Here is a 19,706-nt window from a genome sequence, read left to right on the forward strand (position 1 = left end):
CTAGCATCTTAATTTTGATATCTCCTATTTTAGTAACCACAAAATCCCCTCATTCCATTAATAATCCTTACTTTTAATGATCCTTCTAATATATACATACTATTCCCTACCATGTGTGATGTTATGTATTCTCCTCTTGTTCAATGTTTTACTTTTATTTAAAGATTTTATTTGAGAGAGAAAATGAGCAGGGGAAGGAGGAAGGGGAGGAAGAGCAGCAGACTCTCTGCTGAGCAGGGAACAAGATGTGGGGCTCAATTCCAGGATCATGACCTGAGCTGAAGGCAGAAACTAAATTGACTGAGCCACCCAGGTGCTGGGTTCAATGTTTTAAAATATATCTAATATAATCTGTAAATAATATAGATTTGAAAGTAAAATTGTACTTTCATACCCAGATTGTATTATTTTTGAATATGGATTGAAGGGGAGGGAGTATAGTATTCAAAGAGTAGAGTGAAGCAACTGCAACTAATTAAACTTACTCCAGGTTCTTTCAAAGGTATTGAGGCAAAAATACATTGATATATTCAGGAGTCTTTGAGGATAAAATTTCAACACCAGTGGCAATTTGCGATCAGAGGTTCAGGTATAGATGAACAAATTGTGTGTGCAGGGCTGTGTGTACATGCATATTTCTCTTAGTGCAGGGTTCTTAGTTTTTAAATTCTTTTTTTTTTTTAAGATTTTATTTATTTATTCATGAGAGAGAGAGAGAGAGAAGCAGAGACACAGGGAGAGGTAGAAGCAGGCTCCATGCACGGAACCCGACGTGGGACTCGATCCCGGGTCTCCAGGATCATGCCCTGGGCTGAAGGTGGCGCTAAATCACTGAGCTACCCAGGCTGCCCTCTAGTTTTTAAATTCTTAATGGGGCAGAAGTCTGTACCTGAAAAGGGTAAGAATTACCACAATTAAGATCCAGGAAAATTTTAAAAAGGAGATAGATCAAAAAGGAATGTTACATACTCTTAAAGCACATTTAAAGTTAAAGAATTTATTTTTTTAAAGTTTATTAGAGAGTGCGAGTGAGCAAGAACACACACACACACACACACACACACGTACAGGGGAAGGGCAAAGGGAAAGGGAGAGAGTCTTAAGCATTAAGCAGACTTTGCACTGAGTACAGAACCCCCATTTAGGGCTCAGTCTCACCACCCTGAGATCACAACCTGAGCTGAAACCAAGAGTCAGATACTTAACATACTGTGCCACCCAGGTACCCCATAGAAGTTTAAAGAACTTAAAAGTCAAATGGATTTTTGCTCACACAGGTAAAATTTTGCTTACACGAGGTATTTCAGAATTAATTTGGCAGTTTTGTTTCAAATTTATTAGCACTACAGTCGTGGCAAGTACTACTATTTTTAAATTTAATTTTTAAAGTATTTTATACTATCACATCAGAAAGCAGCTTTCCTTAAAAAAAAAAAAAAAAAAAAAAAAAGACACAACACACTGATGTTTTTTTCAGAACAAAAGCTTGGCCATAATTTAAATCAGAGTAATACTGTATAATAAAGCCTTCACTGGGAAATCGTTCGTTTGGGATGGGCCTAATAATGCTTATTTGCTATTTCACATGAGTAATGTGGTCACCTTAAATTAATGCTCATAAAACTGGTGCAGTACATCACAGATATACATAAAACACAGTATGTACATTATATACACTCAAGCATAAACCTGGCAAGAATGACTGATAGGTTTACCAAACCCTCTGAAGAATTCAAACACAATCCAGAACATAAGAAGCAGACTATTAAGGTAATGGGGGCGCCCCAGGGAAAATGACCCCACAGATAATCATCTCAAACTCTTGGGGCCCATGTTAGCCCAGCCCTTCTTCTACCACCCTACACCAACTCCAGTAAGAACAAAGTTCTTAAAATAGACAGAAATCTTACCCTCAGCAGCTCTTTTAGGTACCATATAACTCAACATCAGCCTGGTTAGAACAACAAAACAAGTATGTGTGATGAAGACAAAGAATGGTACTCTACTTCACAGGCAATAAAATGCTAGCATTTAAAAAAAAAAAAAACAAAACAAAAATGTTATGAATTTAGTTTTCAAAAATCCTGGAACTTAAAATTTCAGACAGCTAGTCACATAAAGGAGAAAGCTAACCAGGAAAAGGAGATTGCAGTAGAAATGCTTCAGGGTTATACAAATGGGACTGAAGTCCCTGTAAAGAGATTCTGAATACACTATGAAAAAGTTCAAGGACAAGTTACAATTTTACTTTTAACACTAATAGCAAATAAAACCTAAGGGTAAAGTCACAATTTAAAATCATTAACAACAACAACAAAAGATCATTAACAAAAGACTTCTTTCTAGATTATAGCCATAATGCATTTTAAGTTATCTCCTACTTTTTTTTTTTTTTTTTTTTTTTTTTTTTTACAGATTTTATGAGAGAGACACAGAGCGAGAACGGGTGCATGTGAGAGAGATGGGGGTGGGGACGGGAGGGGGGGCGGGGGAGGAGAGGGGGAAAAGGCTCCTCACTGAACACGGAAGCCTGAAACAGTCTAGATAGATCCCAGGACCCTGGAATCAAGACCTGAGCCCAAGACAGACAGACACTTAACCATCTGAGCCAGGCAGGCGCCCCTATCTCATACTATTTTTTAATATAGTATAAACAAGATATGAGTATAAACAAGAGTTAATAAGCATGTGGACTTTTAAAATGTCAATAAGGACTAAGTATACCTTCTAAGCCAAAAAAATTTCATGCAGTGAAAAAGTGAAGGCAATCTGCTTTCCCTAGAGACTAAAATATGCTACTTTCACATAGAGACAATGTTCTAAAACTCAATCCACAGAAGAGAGCAAATATTTTCAAATCATATGTCCCATAAGATAATTGTATCTAGAACATATAAAGACTCAACTTAGTAATTATAAAAAAAAAAAAAAAAAAAAAAAAAAAAACCAACAAAAAACCCAAACTTTAAAATGGGTCAAATATCTGAGCAGACATTTCTCCATAGGAGGAGGTAAGTGGCCAATAAGCCCACAAAAAGATAATAACAGGAGGGAAATGCAAATCAAAACTACAATGACATAACCACTTCACACTCACCAGGATGCTATAATTTAAAAAAATGGTTAATGGTAAGAGGAAGGTTTTGGAGAAATTCTAACCGTTGTACACTGCTGATGGGAATGTAAATGCTACAGTTGCTTAGGAAAACAATCTAGCATTTCCTCAAAAAGTTAAAAACAGCACTTTGACTCCTAGGTATATATCAAGATATATGAAAACCTTATGCATGATGCATATTTAGAGTAGCATTGTTCATAACACTTTCCAAAGCAGAAAAACCCAAATGCCCATCAACTGATGAATGTATAAAATGTGCTAATAACCACAGAATACAGTATCATTCTACAAAAAAAACTAAGTTGAACACTCATACATGCTACAGCATGGATCAACTGTGAAAACATTATGCTAAGTTTAAAAAAATGCATATTTTATGATTCCATTTATATGAAATGTCTAGCATAGCAAATTTATAGAACGATTAATGGCTAAGAATGCTGAAAGAGGAGATATGGGACTCATGGCTAATGGGCTCAGGTTTATTTCCCGGGTGATGAAAATATGCTCAAGCTGATTGTGATGAAAACTTCATAATTTTCTTAGTATACTAAATAGCACTGATTTTTTTTTTAAGATTTTATTTATTCATGACAGACGCAGAGAGAGAGAGAGAGAGAGGCAGAGAGACACAGGCAGAAGGAGAAGTAGGCTCCATGCAGGGAGCCTGATGTGGGACTTGATCCCAGATATCCAAGATCACACCCCAGGCTGAAGGCGGCGCCAAACCGCTGGGCCACGGGGCTGCCCAACAGCGCTGGATCTGTACACTTTGCACTTTGATCATGGCCAAAAGGCCAAGAGTCCATGAAGTTAGATACATTAAATGAGTGAATTATAGGTATACAAATTTTTAAAATTAAAGTATAGCCAGTGATGTTACGTTAGTTTTCACAATTACATACAAATTGTGTACAAATGTATACAAACTATGTATTAATGTGGTTTTTAAAAAGCACTGTGGGGTACAAAATACAAGACAGGAATACATTCCAGGATCACCAGTGGATGCCTGAAACCACAGATATTACTGAAACCTAAATGTACTGTTTGTCCTATACATATATAACTATGATGAAGTATAATTTATAAATTAAGCACAATAAGAACTGAAGAATAGCAATAAACAATTATAACAATATATTGTAATAATAGTTATATGAATATGGTCTCTCTCAAATTACCTTCTTGTATTGTCCTCACTCTTTACCCATTACCTGTGAGGCGAATGTCGTATGCATCATGACATAGCGCTGGCTACTACTAATCTTTTGGCAATGTATCAGAAGGAGAATCCTTTGTTTCAGGGTCATGGTTGACTATGGAAAGTAAAACCATGGATAAAGAGGAACTGCACAACAAATATAATCAAATAATTTTATTCTTATCTAATCCTTGAGGTAGAACTTTTTTTTTTTTTTAAATAACACAAATTCAGTTCATTCCCTGCTGCCCAATAAAAAGCCACACTTCTTGCCTCCGTTAACCAGCCTATTTAAGATGATTGCAGAACCATCTGAACAAAGGCACAGCCCATGTACACTCAGGAGCCAGGGCATGTGCAGTCTGGAATCTGACCATCACCAACCTGAGTTTACTCAATTCTTAACTACCCAGGAATACTGTGCAACCCTCAGTAGTTTTTAAAGCAGCATTTTCAAATTTCCAAAACATAATGTAGATTTAACTTTTCCCAACTCCCAACTGCCTTCAGCTTAAACCTCTTTTGTTAATTGAGTAAAGGGTCTAAATTCCTAGTATTCACACTCATTTTTGAGAAATGCCTTGCTTTCTACTATCTGCAATGACACACAGTTTGAAAAGCACGTATGGAAAGATTTAAGAATGATTCTCCATTCTGACTGGTGCTCAGTGGTTGAGCAGACATCTGCCTTTGGCTCAGGTCATGATCCCAGGGTCCTGGGTTTGAATCCTGCATTGGGCTACCCAGCAGGGAGCCTGCTTCTCCTTCTACCTACGTCTCTGCCTCTCTATGTCTCTCACGAAAAAAAATAAAATCTTAAAAAAAAATTTTTTTTGAAAGAAAAGAAAGAAAGAAAGGGCTCTCCAGTTAACTGTCTATGAACTGGCCAGAGTCATTATTTCATAAAAATAAATTTGATTTTGTTACTCTTCGATTTAAACTTATAGTGGCTCCATACTGTTTTTAGAATAAAAGCCAAATTCCCTGGTAGGATGTAGAAGGCTAGCCCCAAATTTTGCTTACTTTTTCAACCTCATATCTCACTACTCCTTGTCTAGATAAGTCTTTCTCCCTGCCCCCCTTAGGGCTCCTGGAACATGCAGTTCTCTTCACCTATGACCCTCTGGTCAAAACTGAGTACTCCTGCAATGGCCCACTTTATATATAATGATACCTACTTATCTAAGCTTATTTTCACACTGCGTATCTTGCCCCACCATACTCTAAGAACTCTAAACACTATGGCTACATCTTATTTAGGCTTTACAAAGCATTTGGGAGAGTGGAAGACACAAGCGGTATTAATCATGTCTTAATACCCATCATGCATTAAAATTCTTGGCAAAAACAAATAAATAAAAGCAACACCACCTCATGTTTGTTAAATAAATAATTGAGCAAGAACATCTGAGTTGGGGGGAATTCCAAAAGGCAGAAAAAGAAGACAACTGAAAGGGAAGAGTTAAAGTTTTGAGCCTGGAGTATCTTGAAGATACCATGGACTTAACAGAAAGGAAGATTTAAGAAGACCTATCTGGGGATCCCTGGGTGGCGCAGCGGTTTGGCGCCTGCCTTTGGCCCAGGGCGCGATCCTGGAGACCCGGGATCGAATCCCACGTCGGGCTCCCGGTGCATGGAGCCTGCTTCTCCCTCTGCCTATGTCTCTGTCTCTGTCTCTCTCTATCATAAATAAATAAAAATTAAAAAAAAAAAAAAAAAGAAGAAGACCTATCTGGACAAAATGAGGGAGTTTTGGCTTCAGAAATATTTTACACATAATGTATCAGCCAAAAAAGTGACTTCATATTTTTTCAAAAATGGCTTAGCAATGTATGACACAATAAGTTGTTAATTATCCCGAAGGAAAGGGAAAACAATCCAAATTTTATATAATGATTCAAATACTTTTCATCTCTGAAATCTTTTTTAACTCTCAGTACAAAAGGCACAAACTGAATAGTTGTACCTAAACCATGAAGTCTTATATATACCATCTAGAATACCCTCTACATTCATGCCTAACACCAGCTTTAATCTTCATTCACTTTTAAAGCTAGAGATGACCCCTGAACAACGTGGAGATGCTTCTTCTAATACTTAGAAGACCAATGTACATATCTGAGGATCTACTCTTTCATATAAAGCAATCTATTCTGGCCCAATTTAATAGTAAAACGTAAAATGTTCAATTGCATTTAAAAATAATGGCCTGGGAGTTAATGAAAAAAAGTACACATCTAACGGTTTCAAGTATTTTCAAGCAAGATTTGTGCTTCAATGGTATATTCCGTGTTGCACTAGGCAGTATGAGCAATACTAAAATCATTGATGAAAAAAATAATATAAAAATAAAAATAAAAAAATAAAATCATTGATGAATAGGATAATAATGAAAATAAGTGGTTTGGTTTTTAGTATTTTGTTTATTTGAGAGAAAAAAAGAGTATGCATGCACATGAGTGGGGGGAGGCAGAGGAAGAATCCTGTGCAGGCTCCACGCTGAGCCGATTGCAGGGCTCAACCGCACAACCACGAGACCGTGACCTGAACCAAAATCCAGAGCTGAACACTCAACTGACTAAGCCATCCAGGCACTCTAAAAGTGGTTAACTTTTAAAAGATAATTTTAGATATATTTTAAATATGTTTATCAGCAACCTCTTCAAAGATTTCTAAGACCATTCTTTGGGCGGGGGGTGAGTCTTAATGATGCACAGGCAAAAAAAAAAAAAAATTGGACCTCGGCTGACCCTGTTTTGTGTTTCATTTTTTTTAAAGATTTATTTATTTATGATAGACATGGGGGGGGGGGGGTTGGCAGAGACACAGGAGGAGGGAGAAGCAGGCTCCATGAACCCGGCGTGGGACTCGATCCCGGGACTCCAGGATCACGCCCCCAGCCAAAGGCAGGCACTAAACCGCTGAGCCACCCAGGGATCCCCTGTTTTGTGTTTCAGTAGGAAAAAAAAAGGGAAGCTCCAAGAGGTAATGGTTTGAGCATAATATAATCAATTCTAACAAAATTCTACTGCCTTAAGAATTTTCTTTATTTCTCTGGGCAGTGAAATTTTCTTAATAAAGCTATGAACCTTACAGTACAAAAAATTTTAAAGACAACAAGGAAAGTCTAATGTCAGCCTCCTTTTTGTTTTAATAGTGCACTGCTGCCTACAGCCACAGTGATGCTTTGAGAATACCTCATAGGTCTAACGCCTCTATTAGTGGCAACTCAAATGGTCGGCCCCATCATGATTGTTACGCAGTCTCACGGAAACACTGAAAAATTAACAACTGCCTGCAGTGTCAGAAAAATGCCAGTCTTGTACAAAGATAAAAATCAAGTAGCAAAATCTTTTTAAATTTTATGTATTTTTTGATGGTTTTCATTACCTCTTCTTTTAGTGCATGTTTCCTCTGTTCCAAACAGATCTCTTTCGCTCTCATCATCTGTAGAGTCTCCTTAGAAACCGCATACTGGAGTTTTTCCATACGTTCTGCAGCTGCTGCCCATGATGCTTTACCAAATTTCTTCTGATCTGCTCGCATTCGATCATACACAGCTAGCAATAATTTTTTAAAGAGACATTAAGACACAAGACAATGTGATACTAAAGAATTTGAAAGTTTTAGATCTCACTGACCACAGTTAAATATAAACATATGAATCCTACTCCTTTAACTTACCTGCAGCAGCCATAAAATATAACAACATATTTTAGATTCTTTAATCTTCAATAGGTATCTTACATTATCATCCTCAGAAATAACTTCGTGAAGATAAAAACTGAGTTGTCAGATTTTAAAACTTTAAAAAATGTTCTTCCACATGTTCAGTGTTATTAAATTTCAATAGTTTTATACATACTATATTCTATAAAGGTTTATACTTTTTCCTGGATATGTTGATTGAAATCAGAGTCCTAACTATTTAAAATTATTTGAAATTATTTAAATGCCTGTGTTGAATCTTAACCTTCTGAGCTCCTTCAAAAATATTTTAACAATCTGACGAAGTAATAAAATAAATCCTAGATGTTAGCATGGAGGCTTATTCTAAAGTTAGAGTTTGAGCAGTACAACCAAGTCCAAAGGAAAACACCCAACTTCCTCTCCTACGCCCCCCAAAGGAAAAGAAAAAAATAACTTTTTATTTGTCACAACAGCAATCTATTTCAAGAGACACGTTTTTTTTTTTTAATTTTTTTTTAAATTTATTTATGATAGTCACACACACAGAGAGAGAGAGGCAGAGACAAAGGCAGAGGGAGAAGCAGGCTCCATGCACCGAGAGCCCGACGTGGGATTCGATCCCGGGTCTCCAGGATCACGCCCTGGGCTAAAGGCAGGCGCCAAACCACTGCGCCACCCAGGGATCCCTCAAGAAACACTTCTTGACAATAAAATGGCTGCTATCTTTCTGAGCTAAAGAAGTTTATCACTGATTGTGGTACCGTAGTGACTTATCCTGGGACCTCTACAATTAAACCAACCATCCTATGTCCAACCACTTTAATAGGTCAGAGACATACTTAACGTGAAGGGGGAAGGCAATCTGATTGGTATGGAATGCAATCTTTAAATTACTACACATGCACTAGTATCTTTTATATGTAAGAGATAATCTTCTACTGCTACTATTTCCTAATCATCTAATTCAAGAAAGGTATCTCAGCAAATCTTTGTCTTGAAATCTTAAATTTGTTTTTATAATAGTACATGTATATACTTAAAAATTAAACTCTACAGGCAGGCATCTACTGAAAAAGAGCAGTTTCTCAGGTCAGCTCACCCATACCCCTTAATCTCAGTGCCCAGATGCAATCAGTTTTTAACGTTTATGGTTGTTACTTCCATATAAAAATACTGCTGTTTCTCAATTTACAGTCTTTAAAAACTGTACTTGAGTTCCTATTATAACAGATGAGGAACTGTACTGACTTATACTCTTCTCTCAATATGGTTAAATTAGTTCTTTCGGTTTGTTTTTCTGTGGCCTTTAAGTGCTAACATAAGGGAAGTAATTTTTCAATGCATAATCTTGCTCTGAATCTCAATTTTAGGTTTTCTAACAAAATCTACTCACTGGTTGAATATCAAATGACTTTGCCTTTATAAATTCTACCTATCTGGGCAGCCCTGGTGGCCCAGTGGTTAAGCGCCGCCTGCAGCCTAGGGCGTGATCCTGGAGACCCAGGATCGAGTCCCACGTCGGGCTCCCTGTACGGAGCCTGCTTCTCCCTCTGCCTCTCTCTGCGTGTGTCTCCCTCTGCCTGTGTCTCTGCCTCTCTCTGTGTGTGTCTCTCATGAATAAATAAAATCTTTAAAAAATTTTTTTTTTAAAATTCTACCTATCCTTGAAAACTGTATTATAATAGTTCTGCAACCTTAAGATCAATATAGTAGTACAATGTAGGAAAAAAATCAGAGGATTTGGAGTCAAAGAGATAAATTGTCAATTCCACCTGTAACTGACATTTAACTTCTGGCAAGAACCTTCATTGTTCTGGAGCGCATTTCCCTTGCATGCGAAAAAAGGAAATACAGCATCTAGCCCAAAAGCTTTTATGGAAATTAAATGAGAGAATGTTATTCAAACGTCTCTTCCACTTCACATGGTACCACCATTCTCCTGCTCTCCACTAAGTGTCAGCAGTAGCTTCCTGTCCTAATTCAGTCTCATGTTGTTACCTGTCACAAGAGCTAGCCGACACTGTCTTCTAATACCTTGGCTAGAACATAGTCTTACAGTGTTACTCTCTTCACATGGAATTATTTTCCCCAACAGTTCAGTAATATGACAGTAATAAAAAAAACTTTGTGAATGTAAAATGCTTGGAATACCCCTAGAACACTACTGGGATAGCTCTAGAAAGATTATTCTCTCCCTCTGCTAGCAAGAATAAAGATTCCTGCTAAGTGAACCATTCACATTGTAAGGATAACAACTCTATAATAGTGTATGATGATTAGTATATGTGTAAAAAAAAAAAAAAAAAAAAAAACTCTGAAGGCAACGCAGTTCTGGTATTCACAAAGAATCATGTTAAATCTATTTTTTAAAAGCTTAATATGCTAACATGTATATTTGTCAGAAATTAGCCCATTTAAGATGTTTTTGAAAGCTAAGCAGGAATAGGGGCAGCTGGGTGGCACAGTCAGTTAAGCATCTGACTCTTAATTTCAGCTCAGGTTGTGATCTCCGGGTCATAACATCGGGCCTTATGTCCAACTCCACATGCAGCACAGAGTCTGCTTGAGATTATCTCTCCTCCTCCTTTTACTCCTCCTCCTCATGCTCTTTCTGCCCACCCTCTAAAATGAATAAATAAATCTTTAAAATAAAAGCTAAGCAATAGTAGGTCAAAATTCGGTAACATCTGGCTCTGTTTAAGAAGAAACAAATAAAATAATGGCATGTTTTACTCTTCCTAAAAAAAAAGAAATAAGAAAGCAACCTTTTAATGGGAAGCAGCATAAAGCCACAGAGAGACCTTCATTCTGTTTCTTTGATATGTAGGGGAAGGTAAAAAGGAAAATTAAATGGCCAAGCAAGTATCTCTGAGTTCAAAAAGGCTCAGCGGTTTAGTGCCACCTTCGGTCCAGGGCTTGATCCCGAGGACCTGGGATTAAGTCCTACGTTGGGCTCCCTGCATGGAGCCTGCTTCTCCCTCTGCCTGTGTCTCTGCCTCTCTCTCTGTATGAATAATAAATAAAATCTTTTTTTAAAAAAAGCTTCTTGCTAAGATAAAGTCACCAGAAGTGAAATATAAAGAAGTCTACAGTGATTCTAATGAGGCATATGGAGCCCTATAATGATGGCTGTCATGTACAAAAAGGTGTTGCTTAAAATTGGAGAAGTATAAAATAAGGGCAATCAACAGAACTGTACACAGCCAGAACTATGAACCATATAGAATACATACAAAATTAATGCAATTATGTAATAAGCCATATACTTAAAAATTGAAAGAAACACAAAGGGGTTGCATAGGTAATAGGATTACAGATAACTATGTAGAGTTCCCCCACTCGAATATCCTAAATTTTCTATAATAGTTATTATATTTTTTAATAAATTAATTTATTTGAGAGAGAACAAGGAGAGGGGGAGAGGTAAAGAATCTTAAGCAGACTTTCTATTAAGCAAGGATCCCGATGTGGGGTTCAATCTCTCAACCCTGAGATCATGACTTGAGAGGAAATCAAGAGTCAGACGCTTAACTGAGCCATTTAGATGCCCCTATAATAGTTATATATTTTTAACCGTAACGCAATTTTTTTAAAACATTAAAGAATGCATCTAGAAAGTAGACATTAAACCAAATGCCTTACAGTCAGTCGGGAAAGTCATCTTTAAGCTATTATTTAAGTTTAAGGAAACAATATTTTAATGCACTGGTTTTTTTCTTTTACATTTTTAAATTGTCATAATGCTCTAAGGTGAATACCCATGAGCGAGATTACTGGATCATATGGTAAGCATATCTTTAACTTACATAAGAAATTGCATTCATTTTCCAGAGAGACTGTATAATTTTGCATTACCACCAGCAATACAAGGAGGGTTCTTGTTACTCAGCATCCTAGTCTGCCCTTGGTTTTGTATTTTTTTATTTTAGTCATTCTAATAGGCATGTGTTGGTATTTCACTGTGGTTTTAATTTGCATACTAATGACTGATGGTCCTGAACATTTTTTTAGGTGCTTGTCACCTTTGTCAAAGAATAAATGGCCATGTATTGTGAACTTATTTCTTATTCTGTCCCTTCCATTATACCATACCACAGTGGCTCTATAATTTGTAAAGTAATTTGTAAAAGTCAGGCAATGTGATTCTGTTTTTCTTTCTTTCTAAACTGTTTCAGGTATTTTAGTTCCTTTGCCATTCCAAGTAAATTAGAATCAGCCTGTTTATAACTACATGGAAAAGCCCTGCTTTTGTACAGTGTTAAATCTATAGATCATTTGAGAGAACAGACATCATTACTTTGCTGGACATTCCAATACATGAACATAACATGTCTATCCATTTACTTACATCTCTGATTTTTTTTCATCATGGTTATGTAACTGTAAGCATATAAATCCTGTACATGTTTTGTTAGACTTAATATAAATGGATTTTTTTTTTTTTTGGAATTGTTAAAAGATTTCTATTTCCAACTATTCATTGCTTATATAGATAAATAGAACTCATTTTTGGGTGCTGCCTTATTTCCTATTAACCTGAGAAAGTCACTTGTTAGTTAGAAGAGTTTTTAAAAATAAATTTACATAATTACAAATTTAATATAATGTTCAAAATAAACATCATCTAAAATAGGAACCATTTTATTTCTTCCTTTCCGACTATATGCTTTGTTTTCTTGCCTTATTACCACTAAGATTTATTTTATTATGTTGAACAGGATAAGTGCAAACATTCTTGACCTTTTAACCTATTTTATGGGGAAAGCATTCAGTCTTTCACCATTAAATGTGATGCTGGCTATGAGATTTTTGCAGATCTCCTTTATCAGATTAAGGAAGTTCTTTTCTAATCCTAGTTTGCTCACTGTTTGCATCACACACAGCATGTTGTATGTTGTCAAATGCTTTTTCAGCAACCGGTTTGTTTTTTTTTTTTTTTTTTAATTTAAAGCTTCTCAAACTCAGCACTTTAGACATTCTGAGCCAGAAAATTCTTAGTCATAGGGTGGGCTGTCCTATGTGACATAGGATGCTTCATATAATCCATGGCCTCTATTAGATACTAGTAACTCTCAGTAGACAGCCCAAAAGGTCTCAAGACAGCCAAATGTCTTTTTGTGTAGCACAATCACCTCTAGTTAAAAACCACTGTTGTAACCTTCAATGTGGTAGATTACATTGATGTTCAGATAACATGATTTTCTTCGATCAAGAAAAACCCGACTTACGGGATCCCTGGGTGGCGCAGCGGTTTGGTGCCTGCCTTTGGCCCAGGGCGCGATCCTGGAGACCCGGGATCGAATCCCAAGTCGGGCTCCCGGTGCATGGAGCCTGCTTCTCCCTCTGCCTATGTCTCTGCCTCTCTCTCTTTCTCTCTGTGTGACTATCATAAATAAATAAAAATTAAAAAAAAAAAAAAAAAGAAAGAAAAACCCCACTTGGTCATAGGTTTTTGTCAATATGTAGGTGGGATGCTGATCTGTAGGGTTTTTTAGTACTGTCTTTGTGGAATTTTGGATTTAGGATATTGCTGATGTCATTTAATAAATTCAAATTATTTCTTCCTCTTCTGTATTTTGGAGGAGAAGCTTGTAATACTATATAAAAGGATTTTGTAAAATTTGCCAGTGAAACCCTCTGGACCTGGAGAATTCATTTGTGTGAGATTTTTAACTACAAATCCAATTTCTTGAAAAGTTAAAGGAATATTCAGGTTATTAATTTCATCTTGATTTGTTCATAGTTTTTTTTTTTTTAAGATTTTATTTATTGATTGATGAGAGATGCAGAAAGAGAGTCAGAGACATAGGCAGAGAGCGAAGCAGGCTCCCTGTGGGGAGCCCGATGTGGGACTCTATCCCAGGACCCTGGGATCAAGACCTGAGCCAAAGGCAGATGCTTAACCACTGAGCTACCCAAGTGTGCCTATTCATAGTTTTTTGTTTTGACAAAGATCTGTTGCATTCTATCAAGACTGTTGGATTCATATGCATATAGTTGTCTACAGTATCCCTTTTAATGTCTGCAACAGAATATCCCATCATCATGTGTTTTTATTTTTCAAAAATACTTTGAGATAGAAAGAGCACAGCAGGGGCAAGAGCAGAGGGAGAAGCAGGGTCTCCGCAAGCAGGGACCCCTAGGTGGGGCTCAATCCCAGAATGCCAAGATCATGACCTAAACCAAGGACAGATGCTTAACTGACTGAACCACCCAGGCACCCCTTAATATGTTTTTAAAGATTTTATTTTGAGAGAAAGAAAAAGCATGAGTGCAAGTGGGGGAAGGAGCAGAGGGAGAGAGAGCAGCTCAAAGAGACTCCAGGCCCAGAGGGGAGCCCATGACAGGGCCAGATCTCAGGAACCTGAGATCATAACCTGAGCTGAAATCAAGAGTCGGACAGTCAACTGACTGAGCAACTCAGGTGCCCCTTAATATGGGTTTTCAAATAAATACTTTTGTATTTAAATTGTACATAAGAGGAACAGAGGATAAAAAAATGGTGGCAGGTAACAGATGATGTGATTTTCAAAATTCCTTAATGACAGGATACCATTGAGCACCTGGGTGGCTCAGTCTGTTAAAATTCTGCCTTTGGCTCAGGTCATAATGATCCCAGGACCATAGGATTCAATCCCACATCAGGCTCCCTGCTTAGCAGGAAGTCGGCTTCTCCCTCTCCTACCCTCCCCCCCAACTCATGCTCACGCGCTCTCTCTCAAATAAAATATTTAAAAAGGATGGGATACCATCTTCCTAATAAAATAAAACTGGAGAAGCAAATAATGTGATTTACTCAAAACTTCCTAAGTACTGCCCTCATGTCTAGCCAAATATTTCAGGAACAGGAAAGATGGGATGCATTAAACTTGACTGATACTATCTATGAGTTTTCAAAGTAGCAATGAGCATCATAAAAAGAAGCCTTTTCTACCTTCTGTGCACAAAATCACTCACATCAATATTAAAAAGTTATAACTGACTAGAATTAAAACAATTCAAGAAAGCACTTACAAACATTAAATGCTAACCATAATTCTACCTCTTTGAATCATTAAGTCCAAGAAACAAAAAACATTTACTCAACAAAAAATCACATGATCACTAAAAAGTTAACTACTAAATTTCACTTTGTTCAGAAATGAAATATTTAAGCATCTCAACACATTCTATATCCTATTTATCACAAAACAGGACCAAAGGCTTGAAAATTAAAAAATAAAACCTATTAATAGGAGTACTATCCTTCTTATCACAGAAAGTAAACACAACACCCAGAAGAGAACTGAGAAATGTGTAGAACCTAGATGATTTTAAAAAACAAAACAAAAAAACCCTACAAAACTTTCTGGAAGAAAACAAAAGACTTGGATAAAATGGCAAGATATATCAACTACATAATTTTTTCAATTATCATATTGACATACAACAAAACAACATTTACTCATCCCATGAATATGAAAACCCTCTTGTCAAATTCTACAGTATTGTCGTTCTGGTAAGAATTACATTACTTTGGGAAGAAATAATTTTTTAAGAATAGGATTATAGTACTATCTTAGAATAATTGACTATACACCCAAAATTTTTGAAAAATAATGAGGAGGGGGTAATTAATAAGCTGGGTAGGGCAGCCCCAGTGGCTGCAGCGGTTTAGCGCCGCCTGCAGCCCAGGGTTTGATCCTGGGGACCCTGGATGGAGTCCCACGTCGGGCTCCCTGCATGGAGCCTGCTTCTCCCTCTGCCTGTGCCTGTGCCTCTGCCTCTCTCTCTCTCTCTCTCTCTCTCTCTGTGTCTCTATGGATAAATAAATAAAATCTTTTAAAAAAAAATTAAAAAAAAATAAGCTGGGTAATACATTTCATTATGAAGCTATTGTCATTACTCAGAGCATAAGAAAAGGCTTATCCAAGTAGATGAAAGTATGTCCAAATATATGAAAGGACTTTAGTGTTTTTTTAAAGATTTTATTTATTTATTCAGGAGACAGAGAGAGAGGGAGAGCGAGAGCCACAGGCAGAGGGCTCCATACGGGGAGCCTGACATGGGAATCAATCCCGGGTCTCCAGGATCACGTCCTGGACTGAAGGCAGCACTAAACCGCTGGGTCACTGGGGCTGCCCCGGATTTTAGTAGGTTTTAACTCTTTGGAGGAATCCAGAAACTTCAAAAAATATAAGTAACAATTTAAAGACTTTTAGAAAATCATTCTTAGAAGCTAATGGTCTTTACAAATAAATTTGTAAATAAAAAAAAGTTAAAATTTAGGAACGGATATTTGCAATAGATGTCCAAGTGTATAATAAAAATAAACCAATATAAGGATCTCTTATTCATTAAGAGAAAAAAAACCTACCAAAAAGTATTAAGTGAAAAGGATATGCAAATATCAACTATTACATTTTAAAAAGCAGTAGTCAGTCATAATGAAGGAAATAAAAATTTAAAAACATGATACTTTCAAACTATTTTTATTTTTTTAATTTTTTAAATAACAATGTCAAATGATGCTAAAGAATCAAAGACAGCATTCTTCCTTGGTACACTGGCATTCTGAAGGAATAATCTGCTTCAAGTACAATTTCTAAGGAAATGTGGATTTGCTGAAGGAATAACCTAAATGCTAAACTATGTTAATGTCAGGCAGATCATGAAAAAATGAATAGCAGTGACTTTAAACTGCTACTGAAGGATTTCTGTGGCCATGTGTGGAAGAAAATTGGAAGGAATGGACCTTCAGAGACCTTGCCCTAAATATCTCTTCATTTGGCTGATCTTGATTTGTATTGTTTAAAAACTGTAATTCTCCTAAGTATGTGCTTGCCTGAGTCCTGTGGATCATTGTAGCAAATGAACAAACCTAAAAAGGCTGTGGGAACCCCAAAACATGTCATTATTTGGTCTAAATGTGGGCAGTCTCATTGGGACCTGGGCCTTTAAGCTGTGGAATCTATAACTGGTTAGTATCAGAATTGAATTAAGCTACACTAACACTCTATTGCTAGTTTTTAAAGGTGAAGAATATGTAAATACATGCCCAAAAAAGATTGAAAGGATCTACCATAATTTGCTAATAGTGATCTTTTAACTACTAGAACTATGAGTAATCTTTATATATTATTCTATAGAACTCCTGCAAACATGAAATACTTAACCCACTCATTTTCAAAAATATCTAACAAGGATAACTATACTAGGAAACTCACCTTTTTGTGCTTTTGCTGTTATTTCAAAATATTTGACAGTAAGGTCTTGAATAGACAGCACAGCCATGTGAGCTTTTCGCTGCCAATCAGCATCTTCTTTCTGTAGACTTTCAATTCTCCGGGGACCGAGATAATCATTCTCCATAGAAATCTTTAGAGAAAAAAAGAAAAATTAAGAAGCCCACTTCTTTCTTTCTTCATTCCTTAAATATTCACTGAATTTAGATATCAGGCATTATGCCTAAAACAATATTTTTCTCTTGCTCTAGAATACAAGTTATTAATTTACAAAATAAGTAAATTAACAATGTTAAAGCTATCAGATGCAAAAACTGGTTCCCAATTCCTCTTTTATCTTCTATCTTCTTTTTCATCATCCCCTCCTCCATATATAAACAAAGGACATACAGCAAAATGTTAGATGAGGAAATAGATTTCCTCCTTAGGATAATTATATTTTTAGATTAAAAATTATTTGTGCCATTAAAATACTTTTACAACTGACATAAAATAATTGAAAACTCAAATTTTAAGACTGAGAATTTACGAAAACCAGCCCATCTATCAAAGACCTCTAAACAAAAGTAACAGACAAAAATAACTTATTTGCAAGAGGGCGCCTGCGTGGCTCAATCTGTTAATAAGCGTCTGCCTTCAGCTCAGGTCATGAACCTAGAATCCTGGGATCCAGGCCCACATTGGGCTCCCTACTTAGGCAGAAGTCCACTTCTCCCTCTGGCCTCCCCACAACCCCCGGCTCGAGATCTCGTCTCTCTCACTCTAATAAATAAGTACATTCATTTAAAAAAAAAAAAAAAAAGACTATTTTGCGAGAGTTACAACTGAAACAAAAGGACAAAGGAGAGTTGAAAACCAAATGATGGACAGGGATGTACCAGGTGAATGCTATAGTAAAATTCACAGTACAGACAGTATTAATATAAAAGTATATAAAATTACTACACAGGTATGTTTAACATGGAAGAAAGGTGAAATCCATAAAGACTAGCAACAGATCCTTTGTGCCCTCTATCCTGCTTTATCATATAGTAAGAAAAGACAGCCTAAAAATTCAATGAGAAGTGAGCATCTTATTAAGATGATGAAAAAAACAAAGATAGATATTAACCCATGCCTGGCATACTACTAAAAAACTAAATATCATGAGCCACCAAAAAAAATTGTAAAAAAGCTTCACAAGTAGAAATAACATGCATTCTCTAAATGGTGCCATAAACAGATTAAAAGAACAGCCTTACCCCAAAATGACACGTTAATCCAGAAAATGTAACGTAGAGGAAGGTAACATTTGGTTTTGGCCTTAAAAAACAATATACTGCTAGCTCCTTAAGCTAATGAAGAAGCTTCCAGATAGAGATGGAAATATATGCAAGATCACTTAATACAAACTCAGCTCACAATTGAGCAATTTATAAGAAGTGTTATAAATGGACAAAATAAGCAAAGCACAAGGAGGGATCAAGAATGACTATATAGGGATCCCTGGGTGGTTCAGTGGTTTAGCACCTGCCTTCGGCCCAGGGCGTGATCCTGGAGTCCCGGGATCGAGTCCCACATTGGGCTCCCTACATGGAGCTTGCTTCTCCCTCTGCCTCTCTCTGTGTGTCTCTCATGAATAAATAAATAAAAATTAAAAAAAAAAAAAAAAAAGAATGACTTATAGGAGCATTTGGGTAGCTCAGTTGTTTAAGCAACTGACTTCAGCTCAGGTCATGATCTCAGGGTCCTGGGACAGGCTCCACGCTTAGCAAGGAATCTGCTTCTCTTTCTCTCTCTGCCACTCCACATGCTTGCTCACGTGTGCACTTTCTCTCAAATAAATAATATCTTCTATTAAAAAAGAAGAAGAATGTCTAGAAAAAAAATATCTAGGGGTGCCCGGCTGGCTCAGTTGGTGGAGCATGAGACTCTTCATCTCAGGGTTGGCAGTTCGAGTCCCACACTGAGTGGAGATTTTTTTAAAAAGTCAATAAAATCTTTTTAAAAATTTGCATATAGAATTTCAATTTTCTCAAAAAAGTAAACAATGAAGGAGTGGCTAGTTTCAAAGGGGAGACCATCAAGATGAAATCAAGGATTTCATCTTATATATGATAAGTCTGATTTTGCAAAGGTCATAACTAGAGATATGTATTTTGGTAGCCTTGACACAAAGATGACATTTAACAGCCATCAGAGTGAATGAGGTTATCTAAGGAAGTCATGAAAAAGGCTCATACTTGAGCCCTGAGCTGAGCCCACACTGTGAAGAATAAACTATAGAAACCAAGCCAGGGTAACCCAAGTGGCTCAACGGTTTAGCACCGCCTTCAGCCCCGGGTGTGATCCTGGAGACCAGGGATCGAGTCCCATGTCGGGCTCCCTGCGTGAAGCCTGCTTCTCCCTCTGCCTGTGTCTCTGCCTCTCTCTGTCATGAATGAATAAATAAAATCTTTAAAAAAAAGAAAAAAAAGAAACCAAGCCAGAG

General features: G+C 36.8%; 1 protein-coding gene across 2 annotated transcripts in view; it reads right to left on the bottom strand.

Moving 5' to 3' along the window:
* JMY (junction mediating and regulatory protein, p53 cofactor) overlaps positions 1-19,706 on the bottom strand; it is a 104,695-nt gene that overhangs the window by 32,445 nt on the left and 52,544 nt on the right. For both annotated transcript variants that reach the window (XR_012015479.1, XM_072793803.1), the window contains exons 3-4: positions 17,219-17,369; positions 7,713-7,882 (exon numbers count right to left, since the gene is read on the bottom strand). Coding sequence is in view for 1 of the 2 variants with exons in the window: in XM_072793803.1 (XP_072649904.1) it covers positions 7,713-7,882; positions 17,219-17,369 (321 nt within the window). In the remaining variant the exon portion in view is untranslated. The remainder of the gene's footprint in view (positions 1-7,712; positions 7,883-17,218; positions 17,370-19,706) is intronic.

This window comes from Canis lupus, chromosome 2 (assembly GCF_048164855.1).
Source record: "Canis lupus baileyi chromosome 2, mCanLup2.hap1, whole genome shotgun sequence".
In the NCBI taxonomy this organism is placed as follows: Eukaryota; Metazoa; Chordata; class Mammalia; order Carnivora; family Canidae; genus Canis; species Canis lupus.